The sequence below is a fragment of the Ochotona curzoniae genome, unplaced genomic scaffold (genome assembly GCF_017591425.1).
Source record: "Ochotona curzoniae isolate NIBS_2020 unplaced genomic scaffold, NIBS_Ocur_1.0 scaffold_4701, whole genome shotgun sequence".
Classification (NCBI taxonomy): Eukaryota; Metazoa; Chordata; class Mammalia; order Lagomorpha; family Ochotonidae; genus Ochotona; species Ochotona curzoniae.
Window position 1 is genome coordinate 29214426 of NW_024467122.1, and position 23413 is coordinate 29237838.

At 38.7% G+C, this 23413-nt stretch overlaps 1 protein-coding gene across 2 annotated transcripts in view; it reads left to right on the top strand.

Annotated features, from left to right (window-relative positions):
* The window catches only part of SLC25A21 (solute carrier family 25 member 21), a 468180-nt gene that overhangs the window by 248854 nt on the left and 195913 nt on the right, over window positions 1–23413 (top strand). For both annotated transcript variants that reach the window (XM_040969566.1, XM_040969565.1), the window contains exon 2: window positions 13205–13253. In XM_040969566.1, coding sequence (XP_040825500.1) covers window positions 13205–13253 — 49 coding nt within the window. The remainder of the gene's footprint in view (window positions 1–13204; window positions 13254–23413) is intronic.

The window sequence follows — 23413 nt, forward strand, 5'->3', positions numbered from 1 at the left end:
TGTTTATGTTTCAAAGATTTATTTATTTTTATTGGAAAGTCAGATATACAGAGAGAAGGAGAGACATAGGGAAAGATCTTTAATCTGCTGATTCACTCCCCAAGCAACTGCAGTGGCCAGAGCTGAACCTATCTGAAGCCAGGTACCAGGAGCTTCTTCCAGGTCTTCCACCTGGGTGCAGGGTCCCAAGGTTTTGGGCTGTCCTCAATTGCATTTCTCAGGGCACAAGCAGGGAGCTAGATGGAAAGTGGGGCCACTGGGGTTAGAACTGGTGCCCATATGGGATCCCAGTGTGTGCAATGTGGAGACTTTAGCCACTAAGCTACCACACTGGACCCTCAAGTTCATGTTTTGGCACATGTATGCTTTGTACAATATTCAGTCATGATAAACTTATCTATCTCCTCAAATATTTTACTTGTCTTTTCATGATGGCATTGCAAAACTTGCCTTTTAGATTTTTTTTTACAGAGATATGCAGTACATAATTATCTGTAGTCATACTATTGTGCAATAAAGCAGCAGAGCCTCTTGGTCCTCCCTGAATGTAACTTAGCATCTATTAAACTTTCTCCAACTCTTTCCCACACTTCCTTCTCCCCAGTCTCTGGTAACTACCAATATACTCTTCTATAGGATCAACAATTTTATATTCCACACATGACTGAATGTGTGCAGTACTTGCCTTTTCGTGTTTGGCTTGTTTCACATAACAATCCCCAGTTCCACTCATGTTGTTCCGAATGAAATACTTGTATGTATCACTTTCTTACCCTTTTATCAGTGGGTGGTCACTTAGGATGCTTGCATTTCTTGGCTACTTTGAGTAGTGCTGCAGTAAACCTGAGAATGCATTTGTCACTTAGCAAACCAATGTTATTTCCTTTGCATTTGTACCCGGAAGTGGGATTGCTGAATCAGGTGGTGGTTTTAGTTTTAATTTTGGGGGAGAGCATCCATGATGTTTTCTACAAATTGTGTATAAGGGCCCCTTTTTTTCGACATCCTCATCAACACTTGTTTAGTCTTTGGATCACAGCTAATCTAAGTAGTGTGAGTTGTTTTAATTTGCATTTTCCTGAAAATTCGTGTTGTTGAACATTTTTCATATATATGTCGGCTGTCCATATACTTTACTTTGAACAAGGTCCATTTCACTCTGCTGCCTGTCTTTAATCAGATTATTTGATATTTTTGTGATTGAGTTGTTTGAATTCCTTATGTATTTTGAATATAGCCTCATTCAGATGAATAGCAACAAGTATTTTCTCGCATTTTATAGGTTCTCCAGTTCTTTGTATTCTTTCCTTACTGTACAAAAAGCTCTTTAGTTGGATGAAATCCAAGTTGTCAAGTTTTGCTTTTGTTTTCTGTGGTTTTAGAGTTTAATAAAAAAAAATTCCTTGTCCATCCCAATGTCCTGAAGTGTTTTCTTCCGTTTTCTTGTAGTGATTTTCAAGATGTTGGTTTCTGTACCTGGTCAGAGATAATGAAGGGGATCAGCTTTCTTCTGCATGCAGGCTTCCAGTTTTCTCAGCACTGTTTATTGAAGACTACCCTTTTCTCCTGATGCATCATCTTAGCAATTTTTTCAAAGATCAGTTGTGTGTAGATACACCGGTTTGCTTCCAGGACCTGTAGTCCATTCCATTATGATTTTTGTTTGTTTGTTTTTGCCAATACCTTGCTTTCTAATTACTATAGCTTTGTAATATGTATGATCATAAGCTAGTATACTTTTTTTTATCTCAAGATTGCTTTGGATATTCAGAGTCTCCCTTCCCAGAATGTTAGTCTCTAGTGACAAACTCGGTTTGTTTGCTTCTAAATTTTTTTCAAATAAGTGAAATCATATTACTTATCATATTACTTACTTATGTGAAACATATATATATATATATATATATATATATATATATATACATGTATATATACACACACATTATGGAATGACTAAGTCAACCTAACCGATTCATATATTATCTCATATGTTCACCATTCTTGTGTAAAGAAATTCTTCACACATTCTTACCAATTTTAAAGCATGCAGTATGTTGTTCACTATAGTCACCATGTTATGTAAAAGATCTCCCTCTTACTCCTTTCCAGCTGAAACCTTTAGTCTTCTGTTGTGCCTACAGCAGGATTTATCTCTCCCAAACACTTGCATTTGTTTAAACTCTGATGTCTTAATGTTGATGGTTCATTGGTTAAGGGTAGAGATTTCATGTAATAATGGCATCTGAATTGTAGCACCAGTAGGAATTCTTTGGCCCTTGGGGGAAAGTCTTTTGAGAGGTCTGCATGTTAAGTTCAGCTTTGATTTTCTCTCCATCCTGGCTCACATGCAATCACTGACAACACCCCCATCATAACCAGCTCCACCAGACTCTGCCAGACTCCTAATTCTGTTACCTTGCACCATAAGATAATGTAATCCTTTTCTCTTCCAAAGGAACTCTCTCAGGCATTTTAGTTAAGGTAGCAAAAAAGCAGACAATCACACCTTGAAACTTTTTCCCATCTGCACTCTAACCATCTCACGTAACTACCATTCTGCTGTTTCTCTTTGTGAAATCAACTTTTTCACCTTCCACATATTAGTGAGGTCATTTTTTTTTTGTCTTTCTGCACCTGGCTTACTTTGTTGGACAAGGAGCTTTCCAGGCTTATTTATGCTGCCACAAATGACATCCACCTTTCTGTGGTTAAGTAGTATTCCACTATGTGTCTATACCACATTTTCTTGATCCATTCATCCATTGATGGGATTCTACATCTTAGAACTTTGAAGTTGAAATCAAAACAAAGATAATGTCTCCTGAGTCTAGTTCAGGCAGTGGTGAATGTATTACTATCCATGTGGTTACCTCATGTGCTTGATATTATGTAATTATAGGTTCAATATTGTCTTAATTGAAAAATTTTATTTGATATGTAATTAGTGTACCATACCTTGTTGTGAATAGTGGAGATTCATAGGGAAGGAGCCCAAATTTCAATGGTTACTGTATTTGTTAACAAAGTGATACTTAGTAGTTTTCTTAAGGTTAGCTCCATGTCTTGTCTTTCCATTTTTCTACTTCTAGCATCCTGACTCCAATGCAACCAACAAGATACTGTTCTTAACACGATGACCTCAGTTTCTTCCTTTGTGCTCAAGTTGCAGGGTTAACCATTATAATCACTCCCTGGCAATCTCATTTCTTTGCTCGCTTCCACTTTCTCATATTTATTTGGCAAAATCACTGACTGGTTGGAACTTATTCTGCCTACTATGTGCTGTACAACCATATAGCTGAATGTGGCTGGAGATGATGATCCTTATCCTGATTACCAAGCAGCTACAAAGTTCCTCCTAAAAACCCAGACCAAAACACATCTTTGGAATAGAATTAGTCAAATTGCAGCATGTCTATAGTTCCAGGCAATTCAACAAATACAGAGATAAAAGCAAGTATTACAGCAACATAATTCATTAAATACAAGAGATCCTACTGTAGGTATTAAAAGCCAGTGGTGGGAAATGTTTTAAAAAAAAGTCATTCCTTCTTCTATGATGCTTATGATTGTGAGAAATTCTGCTAATTAGAATAAGGGAAAGTATTATGACCTCATCTTGCTTTTTCTCAATAGTAATTGCTTTCAGTGACATAGAAAAGACTTGTGACCTACAAATATGAGTTATTTACTTAGTAAGATGGGTGTGTGTTTGCCTCTGTACTTCTGTTCTGTGAATAAAGGTTGTACTAGCTTCGCAGCAACATTTCCATGTCTTTTCTGAAAGATGCACCTTCTCCAAGAAGGGGACAGGTGAAGAAGGTATTTCCTAGTAGTGGAAGACTGTTCTTGTCACTAACTTTCAATGTGGGTGGGACACAATGCAGTGACAAACCACAGATGTAGATTTAACTGACTGGATGGTTTCCTTGAATATGAATTCCTAAGGCTTCTTTAAACATTCTGATATAGGATTATCATTTTTATTATCAAATTGTAATGAACAGAGAATATAAGTTAATGAACTTGTGGCTTTTTGGAGGCTTTCAACACCAAGATGACTACAGAACTATTGTCTATTCAAAAAAATGAACAATTTCCATGTTATAATTTTCCAGAAATTTATGATTAGGTTTAGGTAGTGGTGGAAAATATTTAGCAGTTCCCTGGAAAAGAAGCAAACAAACAAAATCCTGGTTTATTGCATTTCCCAATTTCCTTCATGTAAATATCTCCACCATGGTTCATTTCAAGTGACCGAAAAGATATCACCTAGGAGCAGGGATACTTTCTTCCACCAAGAGCCAATTCTATATTTATACCATCTTTCGTGAGTCATGTAAAATTGTTAACTGAAAAGTTAGCCTGCCATCAATTTATTGAACATTAAGTCCTATCTGTGGTTGCATTGGTAGAACCAGACCCAGTGATTCTGCAGGCCACCCTGCAGGACAGATGTTCTCCACCCTTGTAAGGAAGGCTTGAAAGAGAAACATATAGTCTAGTTTGTAGGAGCAGGCATCAGTACACCACCAGAGGGGTGCATAGGGAAGGACCAGTTCTGTCCCTAATTGTTACGGCAAATCATGGAATCCTTTCTTTCAAGATGCTTCAGTACAAAGAAGAAAGGGAAACCAGCGTTGTAGAAATAATGAGTGAGAAACAAGAAATTCTAAAACACAGAAAAATATTTTACACTTGTGGTTGGTAGGAGGTCAGCAAGCAGAGCCCCTGGACTGGGCAGTTGCCCAGTGCGGGTGAACGAGATATCCTCAGGCTCTAAGTTGTTTCCTGAGCAGTGCCTGGGTGCTCACTCCTTCTGCTGCCTTCCTGAATTTTGATGAACTATCATTTTTAAAATGGTATGCCTCTGGAACCTATACATATCACACACACACACACACACACACACACACACACACACATAACAAAATATATTACATACATAAAAAGCAACATATACTATATGCATATGTATATACATGCACACATATATACACTATATATAATCATAGCATTCATAATTTTTTAACAAATTGCTTCTAAATGAACTCATCTTTTTTTTAGGATTTATTTATTTTTATTTCAAAGTCAGATATACAGAGAGGAGGAGAGACAGAGGAAGATCTTCCATCTGATGATTTAACTCCCCAAGGGAGCGCAATGGCTGATCCGAAGCCAGGAACTAGACACTTTCTCCTGGTCTCCCACACAGGTGCAGGATCCCAAAGCTTTGGACTGCCCTATACTGCCTTCCCAGGCCACAAGCAGGGGGCTGGATGGGAAGTGGAGCAGCTGGGACTAGAACCAGCATGCATACAGGATCCCAGCACATTCAAGGCGAGGACTTTAGCCGCTGGGCCATTGTGCTGGGCTCTGAACTTATTTTTTGAATAAATTTTCCATGAACTTTGTGTATATTATTTTAGAATTTTGGAACTATTTTTTCATAAAATTATGGAATTTTAGTATTTCATATGAGTATATATGTTTACAGATTATGTATATATATATGTATAATATATATATATCATAGAATTTAGAAGTTTTTGGTGTAACTCTTGAATCCGTGCCTCAAGAGGTCTTAAAAGTAAAAAAAAAAAATGTGTATTATGAAAATCTACATGGATTTCAAAACTTTGGTACTGAAAAAAACCTTTGGTTTCATTTACACAGATTTTAAAGTGGATTTGTATGCGTCTATAATCAGTGAAACATGTGACACTTTTCTTTTTATTTGTTTTCTCTTTATATATTTTATAGATTTCCAAAGCTATTTTCCCATATGCCAATGGGTTTATGGATTGTTTATCATTCGCTGTTCTCCTTCCATTGCTCTTTGTGTTATGGCTCACATATTTGAAGTAACCTTTTCATAAAGGACCATCACATCTGAAAATTAGACCAGTTATTCCAGTGCACACAAAGCTGAATTAAGGTCTAATACAGAGTCAAATAAGAAAAAGTATAAATTCAATTCACTTAAAATATCAAAAAATAATTTTGAAATATTTTCATGGAACTGAAATTGAGTAAAAAGTAATCAACATAAAATTTTGTTAGGTGCAGTAGTCTAGTGGCTAAGGTCCTCGCCTTGCATGTGCCAGCATCCCATAAGGGTGCTGGTTCATATCCCAGTTATTCCACTTCCCACCCAGCTTTCTGCTTGTGGCGTAGGAAAGCAGTCAAAGACGACCAATGCCTTGTGACCCTGCACCCACATGGGAGACCCGGAAGAAGCTCCTGGCTCCTGGCTTCAGATTGGTTCAGGCTGTTGAAGCCACTTGGAGAGTGAACCAGTGAATGGAGGATCTTTCTATCTCACCTTCTCTTTATAAAACAAAACAAAACAACAACAACAACAAATCTTTCAAAAAAAACCCAACTCTGTTTACAAGTGATATTTTCATTACTTTGCTTTCTTTCCTCTTGCATCTCTGCCTTCATTAAGGAACAATATTACAACTGTTTTTAGTAGCTTTTTAAGAAATAGGATGAGGGCCTAGCATGGTGGCCTTGCGGCTAAAGTGCTCACCTTGCTCGCCTTGAACGCCCCAGGATCCCATATGGGTGCCGATTCTAATCCCGGCAGCCCCGCTTCCCATCCAGCTCCCTGCCTGTGGCCCGGGAAAGCAGTCAAGGACAGCCCAAAGTTTTGGGACCCTGCACCTGTGTGGGAGACTTGGAGAAAGTTCCTGACGCCTAGCTTCGGATTGACGCAGCACTGGCCATTGCACTCACTTGGGGAGTGAATCATCAGATGGAACATCTTCCTCTCTGTCTCTCCTCATCTCTGTATATCTGCCTTTGCAATAAAAATAAATAAATATTTTTTTAAAAAAAGAAATAGGATGAAGGAATGGGAAGACAAAGTAGATGCCCCAAAGTACCCTTGAACATAGCTGACTAAAGGATGACACTGTTGAGTCATCCTTCAGTTCATGTTTAGTTATACTACATTCAAATGTTACTATACATTCATCTGATCTAAGATGAATTATCTGAGTCCAAAGGAGACTAAATTTATCCTTTCTGTTTCTACAGTTGCATTACATATATAAATTGTTGTTACAATATAACTTCATTGCAAATATACTGCATGCACCAAAGAATAGCATTAACATGTACACTATGACTGCAAAAATATACAAACTTTATGTCTACACCATTCTCTTTACTCTCAAGAGCCATTTCAGCATTCATTGCCAGACATCGTGGTCTATGAGAATGGCCCAGGTTGTAAAAGAATGAGTAAAATAAAGGGGGAGGGAAGAAGGGTATCTTCTGCCTTCTGCTGCATTTTAAAACCCTAGAATGAATGGGACAACCCCCGTTCTTCTGGGGAGTGATGCCTTTGATGTGGTTTTCTGCTCCTAGCTTGAAGGAAAAAGGATACCATTGAGTCATGAGATACCTGCTAGCAGTTGTTGGCAAAGTAGGTGAAAAATCTAAGAACTGTTTTTAATGAGATATATACTTTAAAACGGCCTTCACCTTACATAAATCAATCTTGTAACTTACGACAAGTAAGCCCAAATATAAAGAACGTCCAGTATATACATGAATTAAAAACTTCAGCAGTTTTGAAAATTTGTCTTTATTTGTATCATGTAGTTTCATGAGACTTATAACAAGCTTTCTTGAAGAAAGTCAATAATTTTAGACAAAAATATACAGTCACATAACAGAATTGATAGAGAATATAGCATTAGCATTTCACCATGTAAATAACAACATACAGAAGCATAGTTTCATGCACATTTCTATTTTTCTATTCAATACCTTCCCTTTCCATGTATGGCCTTTCTTGTGTTTTGCTTTGGTGCTGACCTTTAAAATTCTTTAGCCTTTTAGGTACCCTTGATGCTGGATCAGACTGTTCCCCTAGCACCCAGCACTCAGCACCCAGCACAGTACCCGCACAAAAGTTCCAACAGTTGAGATACTGCTTTTCACATTCACATCGCTGCTGAATTTGACAATCCTGAAATCCCATGTTCACACACTTAGTATAATTTTTATGAAATTTTGGCTTTTCTGTTTATTTGTGTAATGCTCACACTAATGGAAGAAATGTGGTATGCATAGCTTCCGGGTCAGTTTTCCTTGAGAATTAACTACCATGATGGCATATACAAAAAAATTGCCTATAGTGCCTACTAGGTGCCTGTCCTTGAGCAAAGAGAAGAGGATACAGATACAAAGAAGGCACTGGAATATCTGCTTGTGGAGCATTCAGACGAGAAAGCAAGCAGTTGCAGTGCCACAGGATAGCACAAAATACTGTGGAAGCAGATCAAAGAGTTCCTGCATCTTGACATTGAATCAGCTGCAGGTGGCAGAAAACACACTAAGCAGTAGCTTAAAGTTGATGGGATTTTTCTCTAACATGAGTGTTAGAAGTGATCAGACTGGAGCTCCTTAGTGTCAGGGCCTCCTGCATTTTTTTAAAGATTTTTTTTATTGGAAAGTCAGATATACAGAGAGGAGGAGACACAAAGAGGAAGATCCTCCATCCACAGGTTCAATCCCCAAGTGGCTACAACAGCCAGAGCTGAGCCGATCTGAATTCAGGAGCCAGGAGTCTCTCCTGGGTCTCCCACTGAGTGCAGGGTCCCAAGTCTTTGGGCCACCCTCAACTGCTTTGCCAGGGCACAAACAGGGAGCTGGATGGGAAATTGGGCCACTGGGATACAAACTGGCACCTATATGGGATCTGGCATGTGCAAGGCGAGGACTTTAGCCACTAGGCTACCACGCCCAGACACAAGCCTCCTGCATTTTTGCAGAGCTGTTAGTAATTCATGTACGCAAATCACCCTGCTGTCCAAGATAGCTACTTTAATTCCTGCTAGCAGGATTGAGAAAAAAGAGAACAACAGGATCCCCATTATTAAAAGACTCCCCAAATGTTACCCCAGCCACTCTCACATTTATCCCGTTGTCTAAAGTTTAAGTACATAGTAATGCCTAGCAGCAAACAACCTGGGAATGCAATTGTTATGGCAGGTGGTGAGAAAGAGAGGATGAATCCTAGGTATCAACTAACAGAATATACCATGGGATTTCTGGGAAAAGATTGCCTAAATCAAGATCCAGAGGTTAGTAGGAGTCTTAAAAGTCTGTGTGTGTGTGTGTGTGTGTGTGTGTGTGTGTGTGTGTGTGTCCTTACAGGTGGAAAACATTCCAGAGGAAAAGGCAAGCCCAAAGAATTGAGTACTTAAAAGAAACTATTCTTCCAGCAATCATGATTAATCATTGCATGACAGTGTTTGTATTCTTTCTTAGAAAAAAGAAGTGTGGTTCAGCTTATATCATAGGAAGGGTAGTTAATGTTTGATGTGATTTTGTGGTTGAATAGGTCTGCAGTCTTTCTAGAAAAGATGGAGGCTTGGGGAAAGTTTGACAAACATGTGGCATTGTTTTTGGAGCTTTCCTAAATTTATTTTTTTTAATTTATATAAAGTGAAAATATGTCACATATTTTACAGTACAAGTTTGGGAGAACAGTGTTGCTTCCCACTTTTCCCTCCCTACTGCATGCAGTTCCCACCCACAAAAGTATTGGCCAGAAGTATTGTCTTAGATAAAGGCATGCATCTGCGTATGTTCAAAGAAGGCAGAATCCAACACAGCTAAGGATGTGATGGAGTCACGCTGTCAGTTTCATTTTAACCGTAAAAAAAAAAAAAAAAAAAAAAAAAAAAAAAAGCAGCTCACTAAAATGGTAAGATTCTGTGGGAGCAATGAAAATATTTACAAGATGTTAAATTAATACTATCAATCCACCCTCAGCCTTTCTTATCACTGATCATCCTCAGCCCTATAAAATTAACCTTTTGTCTAATTCTAGCAAGCCTAAAAGGAAATTTTGTTTATTGTTGCATTTAGTTTATTGTACGTTGCCTTGAATGACTGTAGCAAATGGTATATTTTTACCATCATAATATATGGCAGCATATTACTAGAAAATATTTGTTTTATGGTTTTGAGATGATTTTCATAATGTTTGGTTCAATTTTGATTCTACTTTTATGATTCACAAAAATGAATGAAAGCCACAAGTAGTCTAACCTATTTAAAATCAAGTTTGTCTTAAAGATATAAAATATCTATTTTTCTGCTATTGAAGCTAAACACCAAATTTAAGTGAAAGTTATCCAGAAAGTATCTGGAATAAATTCACTGATCTAAACCTATAATTGTTATGGTCTTATTGGTTTTTTAATATCTCTTCTCATATGCCATAAAATACAACTAGTTTTCACCAGGGAAAGTGGTTTCTATGATGGTTGGCAATACACGTAGGCATAAGCAGAGGAAATTAGATTATTTTGTTCTGTATTCAACTATTCCTTCTGAATCCAAGTGTTATATTCCTAAACTCAAAATTCCTAGGTTTATTTACCTGAAGATCTATAGATCTTGAATTGGTGATTGAGGTGGATTATTCAATGGAGACTTACATATTCCTATGTTAGACTTTCATTTTTATAGTAAAAAAGAAAATGTTAAAATTTGTGTTTATTAGCCCTTTATGTAGTTTGTGACTTCATATTAGGTAACAGAATTACCAAGTACAAAATACAGTTCAGTTTCTTGAGGTCACTTCTAGGCCTGTGGTAACACGATTCATCTGATTCTGTTTTTATGGTTATCTCCATAAATGATAATCAGAGTTTCACATTCTTTCCCTATGCAGTGGAGAATAACAAATATCCATTCTTGTTCTGAGTGAATCCAGATTTTAACTCTGACCAAAATCAAAACCTCCTCACCATTTCCAACATTATCTGTTCTCTTTGCTATTTGGTTACTAGCTTGAATTTCATAACTGGCTTATTCTCATTAAAACTGAAAGAAAAAAACCATAGATTCTGAACCAGATATGTTCCATTTGATGATTTAAGTCACATTCTCCTGTTGGCCTGGTCATGATCTGGAAGTTCCATTGGCGGGCCTAGACTCTGTCACGTGCAGGTGCAAGACATGCTGTGACATCTATGCTGTAATTAGAGATGATGCTTTTGCTGGTGAACTGCTAACTAAAAAGGGGCAAGGTGGGACATTGTACCCTTGTGCCTACGTGTGCCTGCGAGAGAGGGGATTGGCAGGACAGATGACTAGAACACATTAACAGAGCTTAGGATCACTCTTCTACTTAAAACCCCTTGAGATGCCATCAGGAAGCATGGAGTTCGTTAGTAATGAGAAAAAAAATAACCAAGGAAATTTTTTCAGAAGTTTTTTTTTTTTTACTGACTTTTTATATAAAGTTTACACGTATCTTCCTGGATCTTTAGCTAAGATCAAGTGTGGGGAATTAGGTACACTTGTCTGAAAATGAACTTGACTCTGGCCTATACACACTACTAGCCTCACCTGTTGTGGTATCCTGCCTTCAACCAGAGGTTACTGCTGTGCCTCCTCTTGTTTTTGTGCAGTGGCCTCGTGTGCCGTGTCTTCTCCCTGCCTTGAAACCACTCACCCCAAGGTGAGGTCAGGGCCTGTCTCTGAGATGCTCCTTAGAGTACTGCTTTCCTCCCGTGGATTCTTTTGTGTCTCCTCTGCACTAGACTGTATCCTCAAGGCCAGTGCACACTTGTTGAATGAATAAATGAATCTTTTAGCGCATAATAGACATTAAGAAAAAAATTTGGTGTAACCTCAAGACTATAATGATGTGATCTAGTGTATCTTGCCAGAAACACCTGTGAACACACAGGAAACTATAGCAAATATTCAAATGGGCAAATAGGAATATATAAACATGAATTTATTATCCAAAGACTGTCATTAATTTTAATAGTATGTTGGCATTAGTTATTCTTTTTGTAAATTTTGAGAGATACAACAATGAGTGGTATTTGGTGTGTAATAGTTTGCTTTGTCTCTAATGCCAAATCAGTAGGAGGAAATGCATTTGCTGCAGAAGTTCTCTCACACTATGCAATGATTTTAGTCATAGGTCTGGTGGGTATTAAGACTAATACCTAATTCCTACATGTGACATCTAGACAAGTTATATGCCTTCATATGCCTCAATTATGTGGTCCGTAAAATAAGGATAATAGGGATAACATAGGAATATTTCAAGAAGTTTATGGAAAATGGTATTTAAAAAATTTATTTTAGACCAAAAAGTAGTAAAATAGCTGCATACAGGAGGATCTTCAAAGAGTTTGTGGGAAATGGGCATTGTAAAAATCCATGCACAGAGTTCAAGAATATTTTTAATCAGAATGAAGTGATTTTTTTCATTGCTCCATGAACATTATTATTATTATTAGAAAGTCATATTCACAGTGAGAAGAAGAGACAAAGAGGAAGATATTCCATCTGCTGATTCACTACCCAAGTGGCTGCAATGACCAGAGCAGCGCCAATCCGAAACCAGGAGCCAGGAGCCTCCTCTGGATCTCCCACACGGGTGCAGGGTCCCAAAGCTTTGGGCTGTTCTTGACCGATTTTCCAAGCCACAAGCAGGGAGCTAGATGGGAAGCGGAGCCACAAGGACAAAAATCAGTGCCCATATGGAATCCCAGTGTATGCAAGGCAAGGACTTTAGCCGCTAGGCTACACTGTACCAGGCCCTGCTCCATGAACTTTTTAAAGTGCCCTGTCATCCTGTCACATGGAGTTCTTGTGAAGATTCAGTTACCTAAATACTGCTTGACATAATGCCTAGTAAATAATAAATAGTAGTCATTCTGTATTAAGCTATTCATGTAGTTTTGGAATTTTTAGATTCTCATGGCTACCCTGTGAGACAAGAGGAATCGTACTCTTTGCTTCATGGGTAGTGAAAGGCAAATTTATGCTTTGCCGTATTCATAATAGATTCAGACTCCTTTGCCCCTTTCTTTTTCTCATAGGCACCCATGTTTCCATTGAGCTTAATGGGGATTTAATAACTGCTGCTTAACTGATTTGGATTTAAGACATCTGATTCCTCTTTCATTTTCTTTCCTCTGTAGCCCCACATCCCCCACTAGAGTACCCGTAAGGAAGTATTCAACTCACATACTTTGCTCCTGTTGAAATCATGTTTATACTTTTGATTTTTGCCACTGTGTATTAACTGGCATGTCCAAAATTCTGTATTAATTATTTGAACCTTCATACTTGTGAATCATTAGGGCCATGGAAATAAGAACCAGTATTTACATAAATGTTTATTGAATTTTTCTTTATCATCTTACAGGTCTTGTAGAAATTTGCCTGATGCACCCCCTGGATGTGGTGAAAACCAGGTAAGGTTCTGCATGAACAAGTTTTATTGACTTTGGCTGATATCCAAATTAAGATCTGTCAGAACACTAAATGCTAGAACTTGTCCCAGGCCAGTAGCTTCTCCCCATAATGGCATTTATATTTGCTTTTTAAAGAAATTGCCATTTGACAGATAAAATGTGAACACTGAAAAGCATTTCTGGGTAGAGGTCACCTGAAGGTATATAATAATTTACTGCTTTCATATGACAACCGTAAGTATGATTTGTGGCTACACTGGTAAATGAGATAAATTTATCAAAATGAAGTAAAAACTTAACTTTACTCAGTAAATTATGACAGCATGTTTTCATTTGGCATTACATGTAATAGATTATGATTTAATAGGTAGCAGTTTAGTGTAAGATTCCAAAATTTCAAGTTAGCTTTTTACATGGTGCTTAAGGAATTTTTTCCTATAACCATTTGCCAATATAAATGCAAGAAAAGTCATTTGTTTTTCCATGAGATACAAACCAGGGTAATATATTAAATCAATTTGCTGTCTTTATTATCTTGAAGTAAAAAAGCATTTGAATCCCTGCCACACATAGGAGAGACCTGGATTGAGGTCCCTGCTCCCCACTCTGGCCATGACCCATTCTTGTCCCCATTTGGGGATTGCAACAACAAATGAAAGCTTTCTCTCTAAAATAAATAAGACCTTTTTGTAGCTGAGTTATTGAACTGCCTATATTCTCAGATTCAAAACTCTTAAACTAAGTGACCATTTCTACTTACTTACATTCTGTTAAACCCAAGTGCGTCGTGCCCAGAATGGAGCCCAATATCCATTAACATGCAGCAGTGGTGATAGAACAAAACAGTACTACCATAATAATAATCATAATAATAATCAACAGTACTTGATTATTCAGAATAGTTACTGGGTGGGCATATTATTTAGCTTACCTAATCATACAGCAGAATCTTAGGCTATTGCTGGAAGCAAGAGAATGTCATAGTGACAGGCAGATAGCACTGTAGGGAAGATTGGAAGCTGCCTCAATCAATTCAAGCTGCAGTAATGATACCCATAGATTGGTTAACTTAAGCAACAGACTTTGATTCCCACAACTGGGGTGACTTGAAGTTCAAGATTGAAACCCCAGGCCATTTAGTTTTTGACAATAGCCCTTTTCCCTGCTTACAGGCAGCTTTTTCTCAGAGTTGCCACACAACATGGCACAAGGAGGAGACCGTTGTCTCATCTTCTTATAAACCACTAATCCTATTAGGTGGGCTTCTAACTTTGGGACTCTACCAAAACCTACTCCCATCCCACAGGCTCCGCCTCCAAATATCATCACATTAGAATGGGAGCTTCAAAATATTCATTTTGGAAGAAAATAAAATTGTATTCTGTAACAGCCTCACAATATCAAACCCAAAAAAAAAGGAAAACTGCAAATTATATTAAAAAACAAAGTATGTGTATCCCTGAATCATTTTTTTCCTACCAGATTCAGAAATAGAAGGTGGAACTCACTGGCCTTTCCTTAGATTCCATGTTAATCTTCTTTGAAAAGCCAACATATTATTGCTAGCTTGCTATAAAGTGTATTTTTCATGAAGAGTACTTTTCCAAATTAGTAAAGTATTCAAATGGACATAAGAATGATTCAAACAAGGCATGATACTTGAAGTGCAGTTACCCGTTGACTCAGTTAACTTGCATTCAGCAGGGTTCCCAACATTCAGCAGGACAACGGGGTTTTCCAAGAGCTCCCAATGCGAATATCTGAGGGGCTGTTAGGAATCTTATCACAATGAACTTCCAAAACTATCATTCTGATATGCTGGAGCTAAACTGTGTATTTTTTGAAACAGATATGCCAAGATACTGGGGTTTTATCGAAACATTTTTGTGAAAGGGGCATTAATCAAATATAATCATATGCCCTTAACATCAAGGCAAGAAGGAAAACACGATCTTTTCCCTCTTGGAAAGATTCCACGGATCTTTTCAATCTTGAAGGAGAAGGGGATTGAGTACTCAATGAAAGGAATACTGCATAAACTCACATAAACTGAAGGGCCAAAATATGTGCAAACCATTTTGCAAGAGAAGTAGAATATGCAAGATGGCTGAGATGTATCCCTTGTGCACTAATACAGAAGTGACAGTGTACGCACAAAGCCAGCTGCAGCACTGGCTTCTCTTCACTATTGTGTTGTACAGGGCATGACTGCATTTCTGCACACAATAATATTCATACCTATAGAGCCTATGGAGCATAACTGATCATTATAGACTGAAAAAAAATCCTTGAGGAAAATTTACAATCTATTGTTTTGGATTCAGGAAAATAATGGACACAAAAAAGGACCCCAAAGAGAAAAAGATTAGCACATTTATTTGCTTGAACATGAGCTATTATGAAAAATGACAACCATATTCACACTCACAGTAATTCACTGAACCTCCCCTTTAAATAATAACATCCTTAGTCAAAAGTAACCCTTGAAATGCTATGAAGTGAGGTTTGACCTGGTGTCTTTATAGTGCCTGTAACCACTCAAAATCCAGGGTGCCTAGGATATCATGCCATTAAAAAAAAAAAAAAGACCTGTCAGGGTCTGGTGTGATTGTTCACTAGCTAATCCTCCCCTTGTAAGTGCCAGAATCCCATGTGGGCACCGGTTCATGTCCCAGCCTCTCTGCTTCCCTGCTTGTAGCCTAGAAAAGCAGTGGAAACTTTGGCACCCTGGCTCAGTTTGGGCCATTGCAGCCACTTGAGGAATGAACTAGCAGACAGAAGATATCTCTCTCTCTCTCTCTCTCTCTCTCTCTTTCTCTCTGTAGATCTGCATTTCTAATAAAAATAAATAAATCTTTTTTTTAAAGATTTATTTTTATTATTTTTTTTTATTGGAAAGGCAGATATACAGAGAGGAGAGACAGAGAGGAAGATGTTCCATCCGATGATTCACTTCCCAAGTGAGCACAATGGCCGATGCTATGCCAATCCAAAGCCAGGAGCCTCTTCCGGGTCTCCCGCGCGGTGCAGGGTCCCAAAGCCTTGGGCCGTCCTCGACTGCTTTCCCAGGCCACAGGCAGGTAGCTGGATGGGAAGCGGGCTGCCGGGATAGAACCGGCGCCCATATGGGATCCCGGGCGTGCAAGGCGAGGACCTTAATCACTGCGCCACTGCGCCAAGCCCAATAAATCTTTTAAAAAGAGAAAAATGATAGAAGGATCAAGCCATTCTCAGAAGTGTCTTTTATGAAAGCACTAATTTCATCCATAAGGCCTCTTCCCTTATCACCCAGTCACCTCCCAAAAAGCTCAACCTACTAATGCCATCACTGGGGAGTTACGATTTTAACATGTGGATGTATGGGGGCTTACCAGATTCATTCAAGGTGGTTAAAGTTCTGTTTTAACTCCTGCTTTTACTATCTCTATGCAAGGAATAACAGAGCTAAATAGTCGATCCAATTATATTGCTCATTAAAAGGGTCATTCCTTTCCCAACCAGTTATTCAAAAGTAGTCATTTAATCACAGCTGGATAACCAGAAGGCAAAGAAATGTGCGACAGCCCCTGGCCTGAAGAAGCAAATCTGGGTGTCATTGTGTTGTTGGCACATCTATTCCAAGCCTTAGAAACATAAATACCATTCCTGAATTCAGTTCTGTCCTTCTAGCAGTTTCCATTCCAGACTTTCAACTGTTTCTTTTAGACCTCCTTATCTTTAAATATGATAATAATTAAGAGTGAAGTAGTGCTTCCTGCCCCAATTCTTGAAGCAGAACCTCAGAAAATAACCTTATTTAGAAAAAGGACTTTTGTAGATGTAATTTAAGGTGTGCTTATTCGGAAATGGGATGGAGCTTAAATCCAGGGTAACTGGTATCTGTTAACAAAAAGAGAAGAAGGTCAGAAGGACAGACACAGAGGAAAAACAGCCAATGGTTGCTTCTGTCCAGATGTTTCTGCTTCTTTCTACATGGTCAGATGCACACAAATTGGGGTGGTGGGGTTACCTACAGGTAGGATTGTGGCAATAACCTGAACTTTGCTTTAGATACACCTGTCTCCCACTCCAGGTTCAATACTGTGAGATCTTTCCTGGGATGCTGCTTCTCTAGTAAAGAATGTTTCACACAACTTTGTGTATGTGAGATGGATAGTCCTGCCAGTAAAAATGAATAACACTATGCTATTTCCCTCTTTCTAGCATGGGGCCTACTCTCCAGCCTTCTACTGTATTTCGTCTGGAGCTACTCAGACTCCGCAGACTAAGCTATTGATTCTTAGCGGGGAGACTTTCAAACAGTCTTATTTTCAGTGTGTCCTCCTCCCCTCTGAAGTATCTGTGCCTCTAAGACCTGAGGCTGCACAGGGTTTTCTCTGTTGTCTCCCTCCATAGGTACTTATGCCCCTCTGCCCTAAGGTGTGACCATGAATGCATCTATTTCCATCTTACAAAAATGTGTTGACAATGCATATCTACTGATACTTCCTACCCCGATCTGTTTATCCTTGCAGGTTTCTACTTATTTATAATTATTGCTCTTTAACTAGCTGCATTACTCAGAGCCAAGCCAGGAGAATACACCCTCTTTGAGTATTTGAAACAATGGCAATTTAATGCAAGGAATTAGTTATGCTAATGATGGTATTACAGAGGAGACAGTAGAGGACTGTGAAGTAAACAAGAGATTAGTAATAGAACCACTATACAAGGCTGGAGGGACTAAGTGAAGGAATGCTGTTGCCAGTTGGTAGATGAACCACTACCAGATTCTTGGTCTATAGCAGAAAGGGTGGGAAGAAATCCTCTGATTCCTCCTTCATTCTCACCTGCCATCTCCCACCCACCACAACTGCTTTTTCACGAATCCGTGAAAACCTGGGAACCCCAGCATTGCAGAGGTTATTCCCTCCACAAAATAGGGCAAAGCAGTGCAAGACAAGAGTTTAAAATGAATCTAAAGATGATCATAGCCAGGATTGACATGCCGACATTTTAGTGGAGCTTGAATAAGTAGATGAGATAAGCATACATGTTCAAGCCAGGATGTTGAGTAGAAGCTCATGCTGCATTTTAAAAGGTAATTAGAAATGATAATTGGTAAGGGAGAAATTTCAGGTGCTGCAGTACATAGCTTTGTGTTAAAAATAGCTTATTCTTCTGCATGTAAGTAGAGCTCCAGGTAGAGCTAATGTGAGCAGAGGCTAGTCACATGACAGTTTACCTGTTTTGACTGTTTCCACCTGGTTGTAGAGTAAACTATTTGGTTATAATACTGTGCACAATGCAGGTATGTAAAATGACAACCTGCTTTGAGATTCTCCTCAGAGATTTGTGTTGAGACTGTTGCCATTGGGAGTGCATTCTCCATGAAGACCCCATGGCTACAGATGATGAAAACATCTATCTGCCTACTTGTATGATTACAGCAACCAAAGGTTCATTTCTCTCCTCATATCTTCCAGGGGTTCAGTCAGAATGATCAATAATATTCCTCCTGCATTCTGTCTCCCTTCTTGCAGCATTCTGTCCTGTGTGTGCTTCATGTGAAGGGAACATTTTGCAATTGGAATCAGAAAGCTTCAGCTTCAGCCTTCTTGGTTCTTGGTGTTGTTGTAATGTTCATGACTTGGACTCTAAAGTTAGGCTGTCTGGGTTCAAATGCTGCCTCCTCTACTCATTATCTGCGTGGTCTCATTAAGTGCTGAACTTCCCTACCTTGGTTTCCTTGCTTTTTAACGGGAATAGTAATGATACATTACTGTGAAAATCTTTTCTTTCCTTTTCTCCAATACACAATGTTTTGGCTTGAGCCAGCAAAGGAAGGGTAATACAGAGACAAATAGAGTTTGTAGGAATGTCAGGAAAACATGAAGGAAGTTACATAGTGGCGGAGAGGGGAAATGTTGAATAGGGGACCAAACAGGTTCAAGTTTCAAAGACTTGTGTTATGTGATCTCTGCATTTAAGCCCTTCCTCAGAAAGAGTTTGCAAGCAGAGAGTCCTTCTGGGTCTGAGGGCAGCAAAGTCCTGGCTGAGTACATATGCTACTATCAACATCATGTCACACATCATGTGAGGATGGTTACTGACATTGGTAAGTATCCCGTATGGCTGGCATAGTGCCTGGTCTCCAGGAGGTTCCCAGTCGATGCTGTTGAATAAATGAGTCTATAGTTAGAATCAGAAATAATAACATTGCCAGCTTTATGGTTAAATGGAAGTGTCTAGAATGTGAATAATAGGCAGCTGTGTGGTCTTCATTGAAAAGTGAAATATGTCATCAAAGAAATAGAAATTATAAACCTATTGATATAAAAGGGAAGATATTTCTTGCAGTAAGTTGTGCACAACCATCTCAAGTCATTCGAGGAGACTGAGGAACTGTATTGAAGCAGAGGGAGTGATAAGTTCTGAGTGTGTTTGCTTAGATGACATCTGGGTTTCCCCAGCAGGTGCAAGAGAATATTCTGCCAAACTTTGAGATAGAAAGAAAATGTTAGGTTTCATCTAGAGTAGTGCTGACTAATAGAAATGAAATACTACATATATAGTTTTAGGTTTTCTAAGGGCCATGTATGAAGTAAAAATAAACAGGTAAAGTATATTAAAATATACTAATTTTAATATATTGCTGGCATATAACATGTTTATCAATATGAATTATTGAGATGTTTTCACACTAAGTCTCAAGAGCACATCTCAATACTGTCTAGTCATTCACGTTTCAAATGCTCAGTAACCTCACATGGGGATAGTGGTTTCTGATTTAATTGTAAAAATCTAGAGTCCAGTGGGAAAAAGGTAAATTTCAGGAATGGGGGAAGGACATGTGGTCCATATGTCCTTCATCAAAAAGAATACTTGTACTTGGAACAGGTTGACAGTTACAAGTAAGTAACATTCTGGGGAGAGAGGGAGAACTTCACAGCACACATTTGGAGATTGGTATCCATGTAGAGGAAGTGGTATCCCCAAATCCCAAGAATGTATGTGACAGCCACACAGGACTATAACTCACCTCCATTTCATATTGTTACTCTTAATGGAGGAAATGGTCTGCAGTGCTCCAGGAGGATAAAATTACTGAAGTGTTTATTCAGTTTTGCTTGTATTATTTCATTTTCAAGTGGGGTTGTGTACTAGATCAAAGCTAAATAAATTACTGGTCTTGGAAAATACTGAGCTTTGAAAAACACATTTTCTGGTAGTCACTCGGGGAAGGAGAAGATCTGCTCTTATAGATCCATTTTTATAGACCATCTAGTAGACTGGTGGTGAGTTAGACCAACACACACCTTGGCTTTCATCCTTCCTCCCATCAGGACTTAACTTGCATTCTGAAGTCTTCTCATACTTCTCTCCAAGCATATTAATCACTATGTGAATTCTAAAAGCTCACATGGGTAGAAAACTTGGCATCCACATGTTGTTATATATGTGCCTATGGGGCCTCTCCTCAAGCTGCTGAGGTTGATTTACACTCTATACCAGTGGCTCCCAAACCCCTGACCTCCTGAATCAGAAACTCTAGGGGTAGGGCCTACAATTGTTTATGATTAACAACTTCCCCAGCGGTTCTCATGCAGCCAGTCCAGGCTGGTCACTGGGTCAGTCTCTGGGAACCATTGCTTTAATGCCCTTCAGACTGTTGTGTAAAAATTTGTTTCAAGAATTCCTTTTTTCCTTATTTTAGCAATTTAGTTGTTAACTTGTGGTTCTCATTCATTTCATTTACGTACAGTACATTGTGAGCAGTGAGTAGAAGCGGCCTGGAAAAAATGGTTGCCTTGCAGAACTCACTCTGTGGTTTGTGAGAGTGATATGGGAATATATTATCTATAGCCAGAAACAACACATTTTGTTCTACTGAGTGAGATTACAGGAACAAAAATCCGCGCCAGGGGATGAGAGAGGAGTGATCGTTGGCTGTTGCTGAGGGAAAGAAACGTCTCTTAGAGGTAAAAATGATTTAGAGACGTAAGTATACCACAGACTTTATTAAAAAGAGAAATTTGAGGATGGGCAATGGTGAGAGCCTGCTTTGTGGGGAGCCCAGCAGATTGAAGACCAAAGGGAAGGGAAGCACCCACAGCCTCTTTTTATGGGAGGAAGGAGGAGAAAAAGGTAGTGAACTTGATCATGAGCACTTAATTTAGATGTTGAAAAGGGCTGTTGAGCAACCATTGGGGCCAGTGGAACAGTGGGGTAGGAACAAGGAATGAAGAATGATTTTCCCAACACATCCTTCCTTTGAGAAAAGAAAAATGAATCCTTTTTAAATGGGGACAGAACCACAGGAAAAGTTTAGGATGGAGTGTAGAGTGGAGGCAGTAAAGACTAGACGACTAAAAAAAATTAGCAGAGCAGCTGGGAGGACTATTTCCATATGTTAATGATTACCCGTGGTATAAAACAGAGATCACATTCAGGGTTAGACCATGGTTATGCCTGATTTCTCCTCATAGATAGAAATTCAGGGCTAGACCACTGTCATGGTTTGTTTCTAACTATGGATAGAATGTGTCTGAAGTAAAGCAAGCAAGGAATAGAGCCACATTTTTATAAGCCATGTTTTTATTGGGGTTTTGTCATGTAGCTAAATCAATCCATGACAACATATAATGGTATGAGTGTGAATACATTGTGAGTCTAACTTCAGCCTTGCTTTTGACATTGTATGACCATAGTAGGATTTCTCTGGAATTTGTTTTACTGAACTAAAATGTCCTTTTGAAGCAGCTGAGCAAAAACAAAACAGTACTGGCTGGAGAATTCCCTGCAACTTCTTGATTATGCCAGTCTTTCCTATGCTGGCATTAGTAAAAATTTGTTTATTAACATTCAAATAAAAGCAGTGTGCAAAGTGAGTGATGCTCCATTTCGGAATGGAGAGTGGTGTTAACTATCTGTGTTCAACTTGATACTCATTGAGCTGCCATGTTCAGTGAATGAATGTGAGCTTCAAATGCCATTTGCTCTTACCTAAGCGCTTTTTAGCAAATTAAATTCATCACTACCTATAAGTTTGTGGTAAATTGTGAGAGGTTGCATGTTGATTATTGACAACTTAACATAAACCTGACCCTAAAATCAGAACAAGCAATCTCATGCTGTATACCATTAAATGTCTACATTCTAACGTGTGTTACACTCTGGAGAAAGATAGAAGATTTGGGGCTGCGAGGCTGTGTCCCATTAACAGATTTCATGAATATTACTTCTGGTGTTTTGCTTAGACAATACTCAGACTGTCTTTGGGACAGCAATGGCTGTCTCCAATATCTAGAAAGTTCAAAGTGGTCTTTAGAAGAAACTCTTGTCCCTCTCCTTCCCTCACGGTTTAGAGGTTCCTGCCACTGACATAACCCAGGCCCGGGACTTGGACTGCTTGCAATGGATGCTTTATCTGTAGAAAGCACTCACGCACATTAGCATTTGCTGCTACGGGACAGTGTGATCATTTCTCCTGGGGCTCAGTAATGATGAGGAGAAAAACGGAGCATTGAAAATTAGTTTTTCTGAGGCCCTGGAATGGGATAGGGATGAGAGCAGTAGTATTAATCCCAAATATTTATGCAGTATGATCTTGCTCTCCTAGACTAAAATTATTTTTCACTTTTATTAATAAGTGAAAAGTTCAGCCAGTTCTCTACACATAAAACAGAGTTCTATTATGTTAGATCACCTGTAACTCACTTTGTAATCTTGAAATGTTGTTTCGGAGTTTATATTTATTTATTGTAAATGGCAGTGTTTAAAAGCCCTCCCCAGAGGAGTATGTATGACTCCCATTATGGGCTCTTTGTGTTTCCTCCTCTCCTTAATTGCTGTTTTGTTTAAATGTTAAAAATAAAGCTGTAGTGACTGTTTATAGTACGGCAACTATTATTTCTCAGCTAATTACATGGTCTTAGAAGATTCTCCCTAATAAAGGAAGGCGTGTGCTGCTCTGAGACATCTCATTTCTCTTTCTTGCTGACCTGCAAAGGCTTTTCCTTCTCCTCCTGTGCCCATCCCAGCAGAGGCTGAGATGGGAAACCAATGTTGTGCTCCATGTGCCAGTGCATGGCACTCACCACACACCTTTTTTTTTAAGCACTAAAGTAAATAGTTCTTAAATGACTTTCCTGTCTCTGTCATGGGAAAGGGAATTACTT